This window comes from Hyalella azteca, unplaced genomic scaffold (assembly GCF_000764305.2).
Source record: "Hyalella azteca isolate HAZT.00-mixed unplaced genomic scaffold, Hazt_2.0.2 contig6160, whole genome shotgun sequence".
In the NCBI taxonomy this organism is placed as follows: domain Eukaryota; kingdom Metazoa; phylum Arthropoda; class Malacostraca; order Amphipoda; family Hyalellidae; genus Hyalella; species Hyalella azteca.
In genome coordinates this window covers 612,002-631,495 of record NW_025936328.1, presented here as the reverse complement: position 1 = coordinate 631,495, position 19,494 = coordinate 612,002, and the positions used below count along the sequence as shown (strand labels likewise).

Here is a 19,494-nt window from a genome sequence, read left to right as displayed (position 1 = left end):
CACTACGGTAAAGAGTGGATAAGCATCTTAAGTATAGATTGCGATCAGGTTTTTCCCCACACGAGACACTTCTTCACCAAAGAAACACATATGAACAAAAATGTAATTAAAACCATATGAATCACTGAATGACTGAAAAATCAATAATCACACAAAAACCAACAGAAGTAAAAAATCAACTCCACTGGAAACGCAGGAAAAATGTTTCAAAAAATGTAAAGAACTAATGAGACCTGAGCACAGTTCAATTCCTACAGATAAATCTCTTTTGTTAGTGAAATCATACTTTTGAAAACTTTGCACTGTAACCTCTCATACAATATTAAGTGACACAGGTTTGGGAACTAGCACAGGTTTAAGCCAAGTGGGAGAGCGCAATATCAATGCTGACAGTAGAGCTTAGACGCCACACCTACCCTGGTCTCTATGGCTATCAATAATCAATATAAATCACTACCTAATAGAGAACACAAATATAAAATGCAGGAAGATATGCCTACCATCACAAGATGAATTAATTATCTTAATGTATTGATAAAGAAGGATTAATGCCTAAGATAACTAAAGCAAAAGACGACTAGACGTGCAACAGGCGCTGTGACTTCAGAATATATCAGATTTCAATATTTTTCTTTATCCCCTTCAAACTGAATGATGTTACTTAGAAGTCCTTTATATCAACCATACTGTCCATAGTTACCTCTTGAGAGTGGCGATCCCAACATTTTCAAATTATAGCATTATAAAGCCAGTGACGTACGGCACTTTACAACAAAAACATGGATACAGAATACAAAAATAAATTTAATACGGGCACTAAAATAAAAGAAAAGTCGCGTCCAAAGAGTAAATATTTTTCAATAAAAACATCAGGATCTCATGCGCGGAAAAAAAAGCAATTACCAACAACTCTGGTACACAAGATGACGTGTTGCGATGCAACTAATACATGTGTTGACTACGACTCTTAACATAGAGGAAAATAAAGTTATCACAAAATAAGTTGATAAAATGTATAAGATACTCCCATGGTGACAAAATGCGGAAAATAAGCAGTATCGCCAACGCCACTACACACTGAACCTAGCAAGCAGCCTAGCTACCTTTCCTGAAAGTCAAGATTGCATTCTAGGCCAGCCAGCCTCAACACGCTATTGATAATGCATACAGAATAATCGACACACTACATGTGACGGATCATTTGGTGCGAAAAGCATAGCTATTTCTTAAGACCTATGTACATTTGCGACAAGATTGGTCTAAAGTATGGCTATTACCTAAACAGTAGCACTTACATCAGTAGCACCCATTCAAACTACGCGTTCTATCGAGAAATAATGCACTGATGCACCCTTATGCAAGACCAATACTTAGTCATGGATATTTTTATAGTCTCTAATATATTACAAGTAGACAGTGTAAGTAAATAAGATAGCAGCATTCCATGGGGAACCTCCCGAGGTCAAAATGAATATCAAAGTCGTCACTGTAAGATCACATCAAACTTACGCACAGAATTATCGAGAATGAAAATATGGTCTCTTACAAACAATAGCCATGCCCATCAGGCAGGAGTAGGTCAGCATCAGACAGGCACGCACTTGCATGTAATTCCTCGTCATTTGTGATGCTTCTTTGTTAACAAACAAACAAAATCAACGTAAACGCCTATAAATACCAGCGCACGAACATTTATTTCGTCTGACCCAACACATTACAGTGTAAACGTTCAAAATTTTTGCCTACATGGTACTTCAGAAATTAGGTATCAGAAAACTAACATTGCCGAGTTTTCCTGCTAGGTTATTCTCATTAGCGGCAAGCAATCTGTTAACACGTGCCGACACTCACCTCATCACGAATCAAAGAAAAAATTTCTTAACCTCAGACCGCAACAAAATACGCTACTTAAATGTTATGATAAATATCCTAATAATAGTTGACTTGAAAGAAAAGGGTTACTGTTAAGTATTTGTTACAGACTTTGTTTGCATGTTTTCAAACGATCAATTCAGGGAATGATTGAAATTCATGGTCTTAATTCAACCCGTCAGTTCTCGATAATTTCTAGGACTGAATATCGGTACATTTGAAATCAATACAAACATGAACTTAATAGGGTCCTTGTTAATACTATAATACTAACTTTTCAGACAATTATTGGAATATAAAATTTATTTAATGCTGGGATGCATTAACTCGTCATTAAAGTATCATAACATCTAAACAAGAGTTCCGTTACTATGACAGAAGCTACCGCGAGACAACCTAATATTGATATTCCTGTAATATATTTAGTAGCTGCCTCCACCCACGGGTGCTTTTAAACACATTAATCCTAAAAAAATCATTTATCCCCAACACAATGGAATCGATATGGAATCAAACTAAGAAATCTGATATAATTTAACATTAATAAATACAATAAATAGGAAAAGCAGTGTATTTACATCAATATTTGCTTTAAAAATGCAGACAAATTTTATAATAAATCCTTGTAACAATCCAATGTGCAAACGAAGGGGTAAAATTCAACCTTCAGAAACGATCAGTTGATTCGTCTCTCCAATTCCACAACATCGTCCAACATTAATAAGATTTTCATGAACAACAGCGTGTCATTCTGTGACAGAAGAAGAACTGGGACGACAGATTTCATACAAGTTCAAACGCGAGTGATTTTTTACGCACAAATAAAATCTGGTTTAAGTTTAAAATATATTTTCAGAATAAAACTCTGAATTTCATGCCATGATGAATCCATGTCCGATGTGAGCAAATTGAATCAAATGCAGAAATAGAGTCGACAAAAATGGTTAAAGAATGCACAACAGAAGCTAACTTTGGGAATATTTCAAGATTAAGTTATAAGCCAAGAACCAACGCTTCTAGTATAGTATATGTCCAACCCTAGTATATCTACACAGCCTGACATTGCTACTAATGAACTATAGTCTTGCGTGGTCATGGTAGCTCTGGTGTTAGTTCATGGAACATGTCTACGGTTTTTTTTAAAGATAGATATTATATCAATGCATCCGTGTCGCTTTTAGATGAGAACATTTGATGATTATCAAGTAGAGTTGATACTCGTGCCTATAAGCTGCTGGTACATCCAAACTAATTAATACTATCGTAAGCTGTTATTACCTACAGTAATAAATTACTGAATTACCATTCTTCAACCATATCACTCAACACCGGCTACGCCGAACAACCTGCCGAGCTCGTGGAAGGCAAAAACTGTCTTCAATACAGGCTTCACACATTCTATTTCTCTTGCAAGACAACACCGAAAGCAGTACCTATTATTACTTCTAATATTTGTGAAGCGGGAAGGATACGTTACTATTATTATTAGCTAGTATTTGAAGCATGGCAGTGAGACGAGAGTACACAGTTATGTGCGCTCTTAAATTTTCAAAAGAATGCCCAAAAAATTCTGATAAGTGCAATGTAAAGAAAACCCTAAAGATTATAAAATATGCCCTCTAATTGCAAGCACGACTACTACTCCTATATAAGTAAAAATAAATATAACAATTTATACGAATGAAATAAACCGGTCTAAATCCTGTCATGCTTTTGATATGAGAACGACAAGTTGCATAGAAGTGAGCTTAAAATAACTCTAGTTACGCAAAGAGATGTAGAGACACTGAAGAGAACAAATAATGCATGTTTTAGATAATTTTAACAGACAGACAGGAAGGACAGATGAGATGTCATGATTATCACGTTTACCGGTACTGACTGCTGGGCACATGAGAGAGAAGATTCAGCTCTACTGGACGATTTCTTCAAATTGCACAATTTGCAACGGAGTTTGTGGCTAAAATTGGAAATAATTACTGCACAGTTCATTATAATAATGATTCTACTGGCGCTGGCCATAATAATTACTTTTCCACTGGCGCTGGTCATGATAAGAACGCTTCCACTGGCACTGAATATGTATTAATAAACACTCTCCACTGGTTCTAGGTGAACAAATTGATGATGTAACATTTGTTATAGTTTGCTCTTGGAACCGGACATGACAAGTTACCCGTTTACTGGTACTAGACATGACCATCACCCGCTCACTGGTACTGGACATGACCATCACCCGCTCACTGGTACTGGACATGACCAACACCCGCTCACTGGTACTGGACATGACCATCACACGTTCACTGGTACTGGACATGACCATCACACGTTCACTGGTACTGTTCATGATTATTGTGCGCCTGAGTGGTCGGTGGTGGTCATAAGTCAGGGAAGCGGTACTGGTCCTCGATGTAGTGAGGTGGTATAGTGAACAGCGAGTCTGGCAGGTCAGGACGGAACTCAAATTCTTGAAATGTAATTTTTGCAGACACTGTCGGCAGGATCGGGATGTCTGAAAATAAATATGGCTTCAAATACAGTGAATATTATTTTAGTAAAGGTCTACTAGACTATCCAGGATTAATTATGTTGTTTTGAAAACGTTTAACTTACTCTTACAAACATGAAATAGAATGGAATAGATGCCGAAAGTAGTACCTAACATTAAGAAGCTAATGTCAGGGAACCACAATTCAAGACCGATGATCGTTAAAGAATTGTAGTAAGAAAGTGCATACATCGAATAAACTCGTGAATAATCGCAGTTTCCTTCTGGTATATAATGTTTCAATGGAGCAATCAAGATTAGTAATCCATTCAACATAATATGTGATCAATTTATACGGCATTTTCCCTATTCTTTTCACAAAAACGCCTCATTCAGCAAGAATTTATATAAACTTGAACTATTTTCTCAGCCTTTCTACAGAATGCAAAAATTTACACTTCTGTTAACATAAATTTTCAGAGCTATCTCGACACACATAATACAATTAAATAAATTTTGCTGACACTAACTGACACATGTAACCATGACAAAGAAAGGCAAACACCGACCAATTTTTACAGGAAACCCCGGCGGAAGTTTCATTTGGACGAAATCCCTGAGCTTGGCGAAGTGCTTGAAGGGAGCAATGATCTCTAGAACGCTCAGCAGCATCGAGACCGTCAGAGGGAACTCTTCACTCTGGCAACCAAGAAGAAAATTTCATGGTAAATAACTGCAATTTCTAGCAATAGGAATAATAACATACATAATCTAAAGCTTATATAATCTGTTAAAAATGTTTAGTGCGTCTTGATCTCAAGAAATAATGCGTAGTAGCCTATATTGATACCTATACTATGTAGAGTGGGGCTGTGCCAGTGTTGTCTGTCGATCACTTATACAACATTACTAGTTACTGCGAGATTAAATAATTTAGCATATATGGAAAAAAAATTGTAGTTAACAGTAAAATTTAGCCTAATTACAAAACAGGAAAGCCATGTGCTCCTAATTTACTAAATAAAAATATGATATTTGAATAAACAAGCGAACACACAACAGAAGCTTGAAAGTTCACACACGTCATCTTGATATTATTTAACAGAACTACTTAATAGCAAGAAATAATGAACATTACCAGGCCATCTCAGGCTTAGAACATCATAAAATATTGTCAATCGAGTGTTGCAATCAGAACTAAGACGGGACGAGAACGTTATAGTTTCAAACAAAAGACTTGATTGCTCCTCCGTTTCAAGTCCAATGACTAGACCAGTTAAGTGTCATGAACATAAGCATTATCATGCACATGATAAGGAACTAAGTCTTGAAGTAGTTCAGGTAATTAGATTGAACTAACAAGTCCCTTTGTGTAAAAAGTACCATGGCGACCGTAGCCCTGAATGTCTTGGTGTTGTGTTTCATGACGCGGGGGCGCGCCAGCAGCGGAGGGGCGCCTGAGGGGGCTGATATGTACTCGTGCCACGACACGGCAGGAGGCGCTGGCGGGGGCAAGGACGAACGTCGTGGCAGCTGCTCCGGCCCTGCAAGGTATGCAATAATTATAAATAAGCAATTGTTATGATAGCATAACCAGAATAATATTTACTTATTAGTAGCTGCTATAGAATTGTGAGCAAAACATTATTTATTTGCTACTAAATGCTGAAACTCACACCAAGTGCGTAGACATAGGAACTAATAATTATTCATGCGTTTACAACACGTAAGAAATGATTCTTGCCATAGAGATTTTCGTCCATTTTAGCCCAGCCAGGGTATGCAAATACAAAACTCACGTCATTTTACATCACTTCTCTTTACCTTCACTTCTTGTTTGTCTGCTACAAATCTTATAATCGATATTTAACACACTTCCACCTGACCAATCGATCTGAAATTTTGCACACTTGCTTTAAGTCGGAGACAATGCATGAATCAAGTGACAGAATTGAAAAAATTAAAAAAAAATTTTCACTATTAAACAAATAATTTTAAAAATAATTTTGTTTGCTACAAATCTGATACTCAATATTTAACAAACTTCTACCTGTCCAATCGAGCTGAATATTGGCCCAATTGCGTAAAGTTGGAGACAATGCATGAATCAATTGACAGAATAAATAATATTGAACATTTCAATTTGTTTAATATTAAATAAATTATTTTTTTAATATACCGGTATGAAAATAAAATTAGAAATTCACAGCACATGTGTAACATTTGAGACACTGGATTCTTTAAAAGTGTTGTCTTTAAAAAGTAATTTTTAAACGCATATTATTTATCAAAGCACAGATCACAAACATCATAACATGTTGGTCTTAACTCTTAATACAATGTTACATAACATACAGTTAACAAATTTTACCAAAGATAATGGTGTTATAGTTGGATACCTATTTGCATAAGCTGCCACAATACTATAAATAATGTGTAAAACTTTAAAATATCGCAGAATAATTACAATGAAATAGAATCAGTTATGTATGAATGAAATTTCTTTGGAAAAAAAGCTGTGGATGATAATCGTATTGCAGGATCTGGTACAAAATTGATAAAAAAACACATGCACGAATACTGTTAGAAAAAAATATAACTCAGTACTCACTGCAGTGAGTGACAGAGAGCGCATTTTCTCAGATTCGACTAGAATGTGAAGTCATGGACAGACGGACGGACGGACGGACATGACGAGCACAGTAGGGCATTTTTTCTATAAATGAGAAAATGCGCTAAAAAGCACTGAAAGGAAGCTAACCTGATGCAGAAGGCGAGGTGCTGCCTTTTGTGAGGTTCTCAACGAGCTGCTTGTTCTTGATGAGGTCCTCTGCAGTGAGATGCTCCCTACGCTTGTGCGAGTCTATACATAAGCCGTTGAGGCAGTAGAAATCTGCACTGTACTTCCCAACTACTTCCTGTAAAGCAATGTCTTGATAGCAAAAAATAATCTGAATCTTAATAGGGAATTATTTCCGGTTTTGAACATTGGGAAGTCTAGTGTGGTGATGGAGGTGTATTGTGGTGATGGTGGTGTTGTTGCATAGATTAAGCTAACCTAAGCTAAAAGACAAGGTGTTTTGTCCTAAAATTCTTAGGTTAAATGACTGGGTGCATTTGATGGGAAAAAGCCAATGCATTCCTCAAGAAGCTCTTAAACAAATAATTTATTCATGAGCACTAATATTTAGAACAATCCCTCATTATTTTGAGATCTGTGAACTCAACACCCATTAATAGTTTATATTTACTTCACATTTAATTGGAACAAGAGGCACTAAATCCAAGAAAATTAATCGAAATTTCATACTTGAAAAGATGCAATGCAGACAATTGATAAAAATGTGTACCTACAGTACTTATTACAATACTCATATCCAGCAGCTCCAGGAACAAACATGTTGCTTCAATAATCTTGAACTACTTCAATTATTGAAATATTTTTAATTTACTCATAATGAACCAATGAAAAACTTGCATTGAAATTGGAATTTAGCAGAATTACCTATTTTTAATGTTCATACCCAGTCATATATAAAACGTCTATGATGAATAATGCCAAAATAATGTGAGGACAATTTTAATAATAATAATAATGCTGAAGAAATTGTCTCTTCTTAGTAATTCAATGAAAAAGCCAAGCAAAAGAAGTATATACAACTCACTTTCTTGTCAGCTCGGAATATCCAGCCAGACTGGGCTCGTGCAAACGTGATTTCCTTCATGCTCATCTGAGCAGAGACGATATCTGAACTCATCATGATGTTCACCTCGTCCTCCAGCTCGGCATCACACTCCTGCTTTAGAAATTCATGTATTTATCAACTCAAACATTGATAAATACATGAATTTTTCTTCACTTCATGCATGAATTTTATCTTCACATCTTCAAGTACAAGAATTTCATCTTCATTTTAGTGCTATCAATTACCCTTTGTTTCCTATTGGATGCTTATTATAAATAAAAAAAAACATACGACAAAAATAGAGGTACAAAGAAAACCTGACACCACAATTTCAAAAAACTGACGACTATTATTATTTACTGTAAACAAGTTTTCACTTGAATATAATCAATCACTTCAGTAAATGCAGAAAATGATATCATTCTGAAAGTTTCACTGCAACATACATTATGTACGTATGTTAGTACTGAATCGAATAATCAGAACAGAATATTTTTTTAATACAAAAAGTTGTAAAACAATGAAAGTAGTGATTAAACTTGTTAGGTTAAGCATGGATTCATCATGAAGTCTCATAATAAACATTTAGCTTGTTCATTCTAGTGTGACTAAAACACTATCGTATAATTACAGTACGGTACCTCATGCCGGACTCTCTGATATACACGCAAGGTGTTATCAATAACAGTGAGGGAATGAGCAGGTCGAGCTCCAGAACTGGTCTGGCCAGTGAAGAGGAAGCTGATGTCGCCACGCTCCCAGCGCATATTATTGAAGTCCACCAGCGTTGTGTCTAGCCTCAGAGAGGCACCTTTCTTATGTATCCGACAAACATCAGATGGCAACATGCGGGACACCAGTGGAACTGAGGAGTAAGGAAATACCTAAGGAGGATATCACATTCATTGCAACAGCTACAGAAGAGTTTGAGAATTCAAAGATTCATTGACAAACCATTGTAAAATAGACTCATTTTTTTCACAATTACCAATATCATAAACCTGCTTGCATTCTGAGTGATTCAAGAAGTATAAATGCAACAAACAAGTAGTACTTAAATTCACCGAATCAAAAACATTGCAGAAACCAGATTCACCACCAGTTAAAAATTTGAAAAATGCTAGTACAATCTAAAAACTTTGTTTATTGGTTTGTTACTTTTCATTTAAATCTATTTCATGTGGTTTGGATTATTTTCATAATACCTAGTGTTCTCACACTAAAAATAGAATCATGAAAATTATGTGACTCAAACCAGCACACACTTCATAACCCCTCATAATGTAACACAATTCATATTTTCTACTGAGTAAGCAAGTTTTGAACAATGTTCTTAAAAAAAATTCAGTCAGCAAGCTTACCCCAGCTTTGGAAGTCCCATTTTAACTCCATGTAAAAGTCGTCCATTTTACTAAGTGCATTAATTAATTGTGGGCGACGATCATCCATTGCTTCTTTTGACTGTTGCTTGAGCTTCTGCAGCAGCAGAGTGACTGCAATTTTCAAACCACACTTCAGAGTCAAATTAATTACCTACTCAATTTAATGAATCTATGTATTCACAAAATAAACAATAATGCACAAGTTCATCAATTGGTTATAAAATTTAACAGGCCAAAAAAGCATGTTTTAATTTGATTAGAAATACACGTCCTTAATACAATGAAAATAACAAAGGCATTCTCACATTTACCACAAACAGATATGAGTTTGAGCATAGAAAATTCCTTGTAACAATGTAATAAGGATCATACTTGTGTCTCTATCACCATAGCTGATAGCTTCAGCCAGGGTACTCCATCCTTCACTATTTTTGCTCTTAACAGGAGCATTGTGAGAGACAAGGAGCTCAATCAATTCTGAAACAAATAATGCCATTTATTAAAATTCATTCAACATCCCACTAAAGGGATTTGGTATTTCTAAATTTAACCCAAAAAAAGTTAGCCAAATTAATTTTCATCAGATTCCAATCAAAACACAATCGTTAAAAGATGCAAGACTTTTGTGAGTATTCAACTGAAACTAGTGATATTATCAGGAATTTAAAAGTAAAGAAAATAGCCAAAAAGTTCACCATTTCTTATAAGCGAAATATTATTTATATACTTTAATAATCCTTATTAAACATAAATATTATCATTTTTATTTTACTTTGCATTGCCTCCAGGTCTTCATCCTAATAATTGCCCTGACACTCTAAAACTTTGAATTGTCATTACTGTGTCCATGTAAATTAATTAATGATAGAATAAAACAAAAGAAATCATCTGGCATAATTTAAAAAAAACAGGTGTTTTACAACAATGTACATTTTTAGCGCATTTTCTCATTTATGGAAAAAATGCACTATTGTGCTTGCCATGTCAGTCTGTCTGTCTGTCCATGACCTCAAGTTTTTGTCAATGAGAAAATGTGCTCTCTGTCACTCACAGGCAGTGAGTACCTATTGAGTTATGGTATATTTTTTATGTAAAGCATGAAATTATTAGTTCTATAAGCAATGGTATAAAAAAACAAACCTTTTTGTCCAAGCATTACTGCCAAGTGAAGAGCTGTGTTACCTGTAATGGAAAGTTCAAAATTTAGTTACACTAAAAAAAATTTCTAGCTTAGAAAGTAAATTAGATTAGGATTATCCAGGGTGCAGAAATTGGGTCAATATCTGAAGATCATTGGAAAGGCATCAATGGCAAAATTTATGCCTGCAGAAGATCTTGCCAACACACTTGGATTGAAACTATTGTATTTTAGATTTTACAATCTTTGGTGATGCTAACCCTGGAACAGGAGGCACACCAGTGGTTGCACTGCTTTTCTGATTGGTTGGATGAGGCTGCAAGGTACAATCAACAATTTGGTAATTTTGGCGGGAATGCAATTTTCTACTGCAATATGTGGGTTGTGGGCTGTTAAAAATACACTCATCAAAGTTGTTTTTATAAGAATTTAGATGAAAATTATATTTGTAACGCATCTTGAAGACTATTATTATTGTATTATATTGTAATTATATCATATTGTAACACATCTTGGGTACTGTCGGCTACATTTTTGGTCTACAAAGGCAAAATTGGCAATTAATTCAGCAAAGTCCGCACCCTGGTAAAGTATCAGCACAAAAACAAAAATGTAAAAATCTTGAATAATCTCATATTCATAGTCAATTCCAGGTATGGCATATATAGAGTATACAAAAAGCAAGTTAAAACTTGGTAAACATTGACAGTTAATTGTAGTGGAACAAGTTTTATCAAGTGAATAAAAAATAGGCAAAATGCACTTCAAGCATGTGTATTTTTGCTTGATTTTAGGTTGCTCAGGTGTGATCAATCACGTGATCTGACCGATCATGCTCGTGTCGACTTGTACCACAAAGTTCTCAGGGAATTCTAGGCATTTGAAAATAATTTGACTGATGGTACTTTATTTACAAAATTCTCTGAATAAATGCTACTAGTATCTCCTTGGTGACTGCCCAATTTATAATTTCTAGAATTAACCTTTGTTGTCCCATGCCTGTGCTGCTATACTCTATAGTACCATCTAAAATTATAAAGTTTCCCAATCCCAACCCATTCTAGAAAATTGGGCAAACGCTACCCATGAATGAGACAAAAAAGTTTATCTTTGATAAAATTCATCCTGTAATAATATGGTCCTTGCCTAATTTTTTGGACCTGAATTTTAAAAAATTACACATTATGGCTTAAAATTAATTAAAATCATATGAGAAACACTAGTGATTTATCATCTACTAACAATTTTGGAAAATTCCATCCAATATTACAAATTGATTCCTAAGCTACTTAGTGACCAGTGAGGAAAATACCTACACTCTGATATTCTGAATCATGACTTAATTTTTTTTAGCCTTGTTTTTATGGATTTGGAAGCCATGATTCCATTACTTTGAGCTGTGAATTCAATATCTTGGCCATCATCTTCAATGAAGCGCCATTTATGAGCCGCAAACTCATTTACAAAGTCCTGTGACCTTATGCCAATCCAGGGTTGGCTATTTTTTTGATTTTTTTAAAAAAATCAAAAAAATAAAAAATCAATGATTTTTTTGCTTTTTTTCATGATTTTTTGATCTATTTGATTTTTTTTTCAGCTTTTTGTCTTTTTGAGGTGTTATTTTTTATGTTGCAATTAGCCTACTAACAATAACAGTATATGGATCATAATGGATGGCTAAAAAGGGCACTTATTGCCTTCAATAATGGCCAACAGGCCAAGGTGATGTTTACCACTTAGGGATTTTTGGGTAAACAATTATTGATAAGTCTATTCATTAGCTTTGTAAAGTTTGTATGGAGCAAGGTAATGAGCTAAATATTGATCATTTAACTGGCTTCAATATACAAAAACCCTTCAGGAATGCAGATCTAAACATTGAAGAGTCACATAACAGATAGGTAGCCGATAGTACAGTGCACAGCACTATCAATAGATCTACTAGTTTTATGTCCTATAAATCTACCAGACTCTACCTTCTATACACACCGACTAGTAGTGACTGACTGCACTGTTCCCATTTAATTCAGACCAATAAACCAATACTAAACATAAACTGAACGATAACCAAACAAACCTCATACGACTTCCAACAAGACTTAAGTTATGAGAAAAGCTAACACTGTTTGAAATAAACATGTGCACAATTCAAATACGTATTTTATATCCATTCACTGCATTTATTTATTTTATATATAGTATTGTAATGGTAATTGTTTTGTATCTAGTTTTAAATTCACATATATAAAGATTGAATTTAAATATTTTAATTAGAATACGTCCTCATATTAGGGTGGAAAATCTTTATAATTGCCTAAAAGGTCAATACAATCTCAACCTCTCAATATACAGGGTGGAGCAGAACCGATTGAGCAGTTTTGAGGTAAAATAAAAGAGAATGGAAGTACATAAATAAGAAAGTTTATTTTCCTAGAGGTTAGCATAACATACCATTTAGAATACTTATGTTTTGAGAACAATATCTGGAAGATGGGGGCTGTTAGCTGCAACACACTGTTGGAGTCGTTCTCAGAGGAGGGAGTAACCATGACGGTGAATTCCGATTGCTATGCTGCAGGGTTGGCAATGATTAAATCAAAATGATTAAATCATGTGATTAAATCACTTGATTTTTTTATAAAAAAATCATGATTTTTTTTTATTTTTTTGATTTTTTTGATTTTTTCATATATTTAATATATTGAGTGGCAGTCTTTAATTTATATTGAGGTATTGTTATTCATGGTTTAGTATAAATGTACTATAAATGACAAATTGGTATATAAACTTGTTGCCTTTAGTGTGTATTAGGTTCCAATAAATTGAATGTTTTTGGTACAGAGGCATCAAGTGTATCGTTTCAAGTCGTATGAGGTTTGTTTGGTTATCGTTCAGTTTATGTTTAGTATCGGTTTATTGGTCTGAATTAAATGGGAACAGTGCAGTCAGTCACTCAGTCACTACTAGTCGGAGTGTATAGAGGGTAGAGTCTGGTAGATTTATAGGACATAAAACTAGTAGATCTATTGATAGTGCTGTGCACTGTGCTATCAGCTACAGTTACTACTAGTCGGTGTGTATAGAGGGTAGAGTCTGGTAGATTTTTAGGACATAAAACTAGTGGATCTATTGATGATGCTGTGCACTGTGCTATCAGCTACCTATCTGTTATGTGCTCTTCAATGTTTAGAAGATCTGCATTCCTGAAGTGTTTTTGTATATTGAAGCCAGTTAAATGGTCAATATTTAGCTTATTACCTTGCTCCATACAAACTTTACAAAACTAATGAATAGACATAGTACCAATAATTGTTTACCCAAAAATCCCTAAGTGGTAAACACCACCTTGGCCTGTTGGCCATTATTGAAGGCAATAAGTGCCCTTTTTACCCATCCATTATGATCCATATACTGTTATTGTTAATAGGCTAATTGCAACATAAAAAAATAACACTTCAAAAAGACAAAAAAGTTGAAAAAATCAAAAAAATCAAATAAATAAAAAAAATCATGAAAAAATCATTGATTTTTGATTTTTTTGATTTTTTAAAAAAAATCAAAAAAATCGCCAACCCTGCTATGCTGCAATGTTGCAAAATTTCTTGCAACCCAGGATGGAAAACATTGTTGAAAATGAAACATTGGGAGATGTGTGGTTCCAGCAGGATGGGGCTACAGCTCACACAGCCCGAATGTCACTCAATGTTTTGAGACGCATGTTTCCCGGATGTCTGGTGTCTCTGAGGGATGATTTAACAGTGGCCTGCAAGGTCACCTGATTTGAGCATTTGCGATTTCTTTCTTTGGGGACATCTAAAAGAAAGGGTGTTCAGAAGTCACCCTCACACCCTACCACAGCTAAGGAAATGGATTGTTGCAGCAGAGGTTATGGCCATACCTCGCCATATGTGTAAACGTGCTGTAGGAAACTTCCGAGAACAACTCCAACAGTGTGATGCTGCTAACAAACCCCATCTTCCTGATATTGTTTTCAAAACATAAGTATTTTAAATGGTATGTTATGCTAATCTTGAGGAAAATAAACTTTTTTCTTTATGTACCTCCATTACTCTTTTATTTTGCCTCAAAACAATTTGTCATTTTACATTTATACTAAAACATGAATAACAATACCTCAATATAAATTAAAGACTGCCACTCAATATTTTTAAATATATGAAAAAATCCAAAAAATCAAAAAATAAAAAAAAATCATGATTTTTTTATAAAAAAAATCCAAGTGATTTAATCACATGATTTAATCATTTTGATTTATTCATTGCCAACCCTGTGCCAATCTCTGATTTTAGCCTAGAAACAGCACAACAACATTTGTTTTTACTTCAGTGGTGCCAACAGAACACATGGTATTGCAGTCTGACTGCATGGTAAGTGGTAACTATGTGAACTTTAATGAAACTTTTTGGGTTGACTTGTTACATTGATATTATGCAGGATATTTTGGCAGGAGCATTGAAGTGCTAATAAAGTTGAAAATTTTATGAAATGACATATTTGCATAGAGCAAACCACAATTTTTTCAATCAAACAAAAATACCGTAAAATGGGGTAACTTTGACCACTTTTTTTCTAAATGATGCCATTTTTTTACTAGATAAGTTAAACTTAAATTGAAACATGCAAAATACAGGTCTATAATGTAACCGGGTTACTCATTGGGTTTTTATCGCAAAATAAATCAGCTCATTCATAATTTATTCATAATTGCTTTGCATTGATATTTCTGTTATTTTAGGGTAGGTAATAGTTATCTTGTACCGTTTTTAGGGTAAAAGAAACCGACTTCTAGAACCTTTAGTAAACAATCGGTCTTGTCATGTACGGCGTCGCTGGCTAAAGTAAGTTGTTGGACCGATTGTGCAGAATAGGATTGGCTAGTCGGATTTCTTGAATTATTAAATGTTTATTTATCAGTTACCTATATCCAATTCACTATTTTGTTCAATACAAGTTTGTTTATGCGTCAATGTCTAGTTGTTGTGTGTATAGTTCAGTTATTTTACTTAAATATTTATACTATTTATTTATTTCTCTTACAGTACCTATTTTCTGCCCATGCTCCTTTATTCCTGGCTTTTATTAAATTTGTAAGTCTGATCACCAATACACATCTATCTTTCCGTGTTATTTATTCATGGCCTCTGCGCTAATAGTTTACTAAAGTTAGTTGCCCGAGAGACAGAAGTAGGTCACGTAGGGTTGACCTCACCCGCAAATGCGCCGGCAACAGTAACATAGACCGGTTTGGAAATTAAGTTAAAATTACCATATATAAGACTCTGTAGAGTCTGAAACATAAAGAAAAAAACATTAATAGGTATACCTATCGAACATAAAATATGTTATATAGGTACCTATGGCAATTTTAACTTAATTTCCAAGCCGGTCAATGTTACCCCGTCACGGCTGCCATTAGGTGGTCAAAGTTACCCCATTGGGGGGCGGCGCCCCCCATTTGCAAACTATGACACTTTTCTAAAATTTGTCTTTTGCATATGCAACTAGAAGAGTTCTACTACAATGCATCAAAACCTGGAGTTATTTTATAAAAAAAAATAAAATAAATTGGAGGGGGTACTCTGACAGGCTTTAAATAATAGCTCTTTTTTTGTGGGTCACATTTTTAATTTTTTAACCTATTAGATATGCAAATTTTTTAAATCTTTCTATTGTGTTACGTAGCCTCAGTATTAGGCCTTTGATGGCCATTGACAAAATTTTTCTATGTCGAATAGTTTTTGAGTTTTGGGGGTTTTTGTTAAAAAATGAAAAGTGGTCAAAGTTACCCCGCCGGTTAAAGTAACCCCATTTTACGGTACATGACATTAGAGCCATGCGATTTCATACCTAGGTACTGAAATTGTATGATATTCAAGCTGCGTTAGAGTAAACGCAGTATATTCCGACACATTAAGGACGCATCGAGAAATGAAAAACTATAAAAAATAACCATATGCATTACTCGAGTTCTGTTTGCTTTACGTGACTCTCAAAACACTGCACTACGCGCCAGCAACAATGAAACGTCACAAAGTGTTGCCATACATGTATTTATTTAAAAGCCTTTAGAATGCAAACCTACCAAATTCCTATATTCCGACGCTGTGTGTGACTAAATTCGGCACGTTGTGAGATGAATTACGGCCGCGCTTAAAACTCTACTAATACGTAATTCCGACATCCTTGTGTTTGAATTCCGATCGCTGTGTGAGCTGTATTGGAATACGACAGGGCTTTGAATTAGAAGTTTAGAACACTATTGAATATTGAACACTACTTAATTAGGTTTTTAATTAATAGCTATTAGGCCTTTAATTAAGAAAATTTTCATTTTTGCACACAGCTTGGAACAAGCTGTTTGTGTCTAATTCCGTTTCTTAAATTAATCATCTATTAATTTATTTAACCACTTGAAATCAGCAAATACAAGTATACTTAAAGGATTCCTAATATATTCATTATTCACAGACATGGTGCAATTCTATAGGTTATTCAAAAGAACCTGGTCTTATGTCATTTTGAACCGATCAACGCTTCTTTACGGACCGATCGTAAAACACACCTTCACCGGCAAAAGCTTTCACACTTCTGAAGAAAGGTGAGCTGACAGCTACACTGGCCGTGGGGCCTGGGTAGGCCTAATTTGAATTTGAATGCATGCATCGATTTGAAATCCTATAGACATAGTATACAAGTCATAGAGCCTAAATTTTTAATATCTACAAAAAAATGTACGTTTCTGCATGGATTATAATGCTGTTAACATTAACAAACTTTGAATTATCTCTGATGCAAGAAATACTTGCTTAAATACTGTCTCTTATACACATCTAGATGTGTATAAGAGACAGCTCTTGGTCTTTTGTATTTCAGTTAAAATATTTTACAACATCTAAAACGAAAAACGTGGGGCGCATATGTATTTAATTGTTTGGTGATTACTTGATATGATGAATATGATGGTTCATTGAACATTTGATAAGTGTATTGCCTGTCTCTTATACACATCTAGATGTGTATAAGAGACAGGGTATGACATCACTATTTCAACCATCAACGAATGCATGGAACTAAGACAAAGCTTAATATAAAGGAAAAACTAGAGAGGTGTCGGAATTACCCACGATGTTGGAATATACCGCGTTTACACTAAGTGACCAGGATTGGAATTTTCCTACATGTTTCTGAAATCTTATGGCTCTACCATGACAAACTTTTAATACATTAGAAATCTTGCAGCCTGATCATGCAGTTTTCTTAACAATTGTATAGGTAGGAACTAGGATGCAGCTAATTCATCTGGCAAAAATCTTGCAGTTCTGGAAATGGCGGATTGGCAGGCATAGTGGCAAAGCAGAGAGTTTTTTAGACTCTCTCTCAAGTTCATTTTTGAGACCTATAAGTAGACCAGTAAAGTATCCTGGATACCAGCATTATAATACTTAAGAAATTTGTTTAAATCTTGAGTAAATGAGGAAATTAAAAATGAACTGATTCTAAAAAAGCTCTGGTTTGGCACTATGTTGGCAGTAATGGCAGGAAACCTCTAGGCTGGCCTAAAAAGTAATGTTTTCCTGTTTTCCACATATGATGCTTCTTCCCAACTAGCTAGGTAACTAAGCTAAGCTAGTAAGCACTGATTTGCTTCACTACAACTTAAAGCTGCTGTTCTCTCAAATCTTTTTGGCCCATGTTCAGATGTTCACACATGAATAGAAACTCATTTGTCCATCTCATTCAATCACTTATCCTCTAAGCTTCCACACTGTGGTCAATGGTCCACCGTCCACACACATTCACTGACTCACACAGCAAATGACAGACTCTGAGTTAGGTACTGTCTCTCGCCACAGTTGTCCTGTGGGCCTGTCCTCGAATTTGGAAAGACCTTACTTACACTTACCATGCTTATCTTTCTTGGTTATATCACAAGTTTCTAATAACTTATTCACTTTCTCAATGTCACCATTAAAAACACTCTCATGGAGAGGATAATCTTCGTCCTCATCTGCCATTTTTTCTTTTCCTAACTTGAACTTGTCAGGACAAGTTTCATTTTAAAGTAAATAAAACGGTGCTAAGGTGCTGTGCATCATTGGGCGTTTGGTGCAATCACGGTGCGTAATTCAGCGTTGAAAGCAATCAACTGACACGAAAGCCAGCACTGGATTACTGATATTCGTGACGAAAATGCAACAACCTACTGATGATAACCAACCTAATTAAAAGTCGAAAATGTCCACATCTGGTGACTTTTTACTCATTTTTCTATCCGAGTAATTGTGATTATATTCAATCCATTTTAATTTCAATTGGAATAGCTATCATAGTAGGTCTCGTTTAAAATCTGAACGGTTTCTCAGTAATAAAAAAATCAAAATTTTGATAAAAAATTCGTCTCTGGGAGAAAATACTATTAAATGAGTAAAGAAATGTCTGTAAAACTGGAGATGCCCATATTATTCAAATTTTACTACTTTCTTGGCAGATCTACAAATAAATGGGTTTCAATATAGCTCTAAATGAAAATTGTCGATACCATTTGTAGAGAGAGCTTGTCGAAGGATTTGACATCTATTTGTGTGTGCCTTATCCACAACATAATTGTGACTGTCAGCGGCGGGACCAAAAAAAAATTAAACACCTACTTGTGTCACATGTGGACGCATAATTTATAAGCTTCCAATTTACACCTTGCGCCACATGTAGAAGCATCCTTTAAAAGCTTCCGACTTATACCTTACGTCACATGTTGACGCATCCTTTAAAACTTCTTTTTTACACCTCCTTGCGTCACATGTAGACGCATCATTTAAAAGCTTCCAATTTGCACCTTGCGTCACATTTAGACGCATCCTTTAAAACTTCTTTTTTACACCTCCTTGCGTCACACGGAGACGCATCCCT

General features: G+C 34.9%; 1 protein-coding gene across 1 annotated transcript; it reads right to left on the bottom strand.

Annotated features, from left to right (window-relative positions):
- Positions 1-523: 523 nt before the first annotated feature.
- Positions 524-18,707, bottom strand: LOC108670188 (ankyrin repeat domain-containing protein 13C-B). The gene is made up of 10 exons (XM_018157655.2): positions 18,491-18,707; positions 10,569-10,610; positions 9,801-9,905; positions 9,408-9,539; positions 8,688-8,911; positions 8,026-8,157; positions 7,122-7,278; positions 5,744-5,904; positions 4,930-5,059; positions 524-4,384 (listed from the first exon to the last, which is right to left on the bottom strand). The coding sequence occupies exons 1-10, from the start codon at positions 18,600-18,602 to the stop codon at positions 4,251-4,253; spliced, it is 1,329 nt and encodes a 442-aa protein (XP_018013144.1). The 5' UTR covers positions 18,603-18,707; the 3' UTR covers positions 524-4,250.
- Positions 18,708-19,494: the final 787 nt, after the last annotated feature.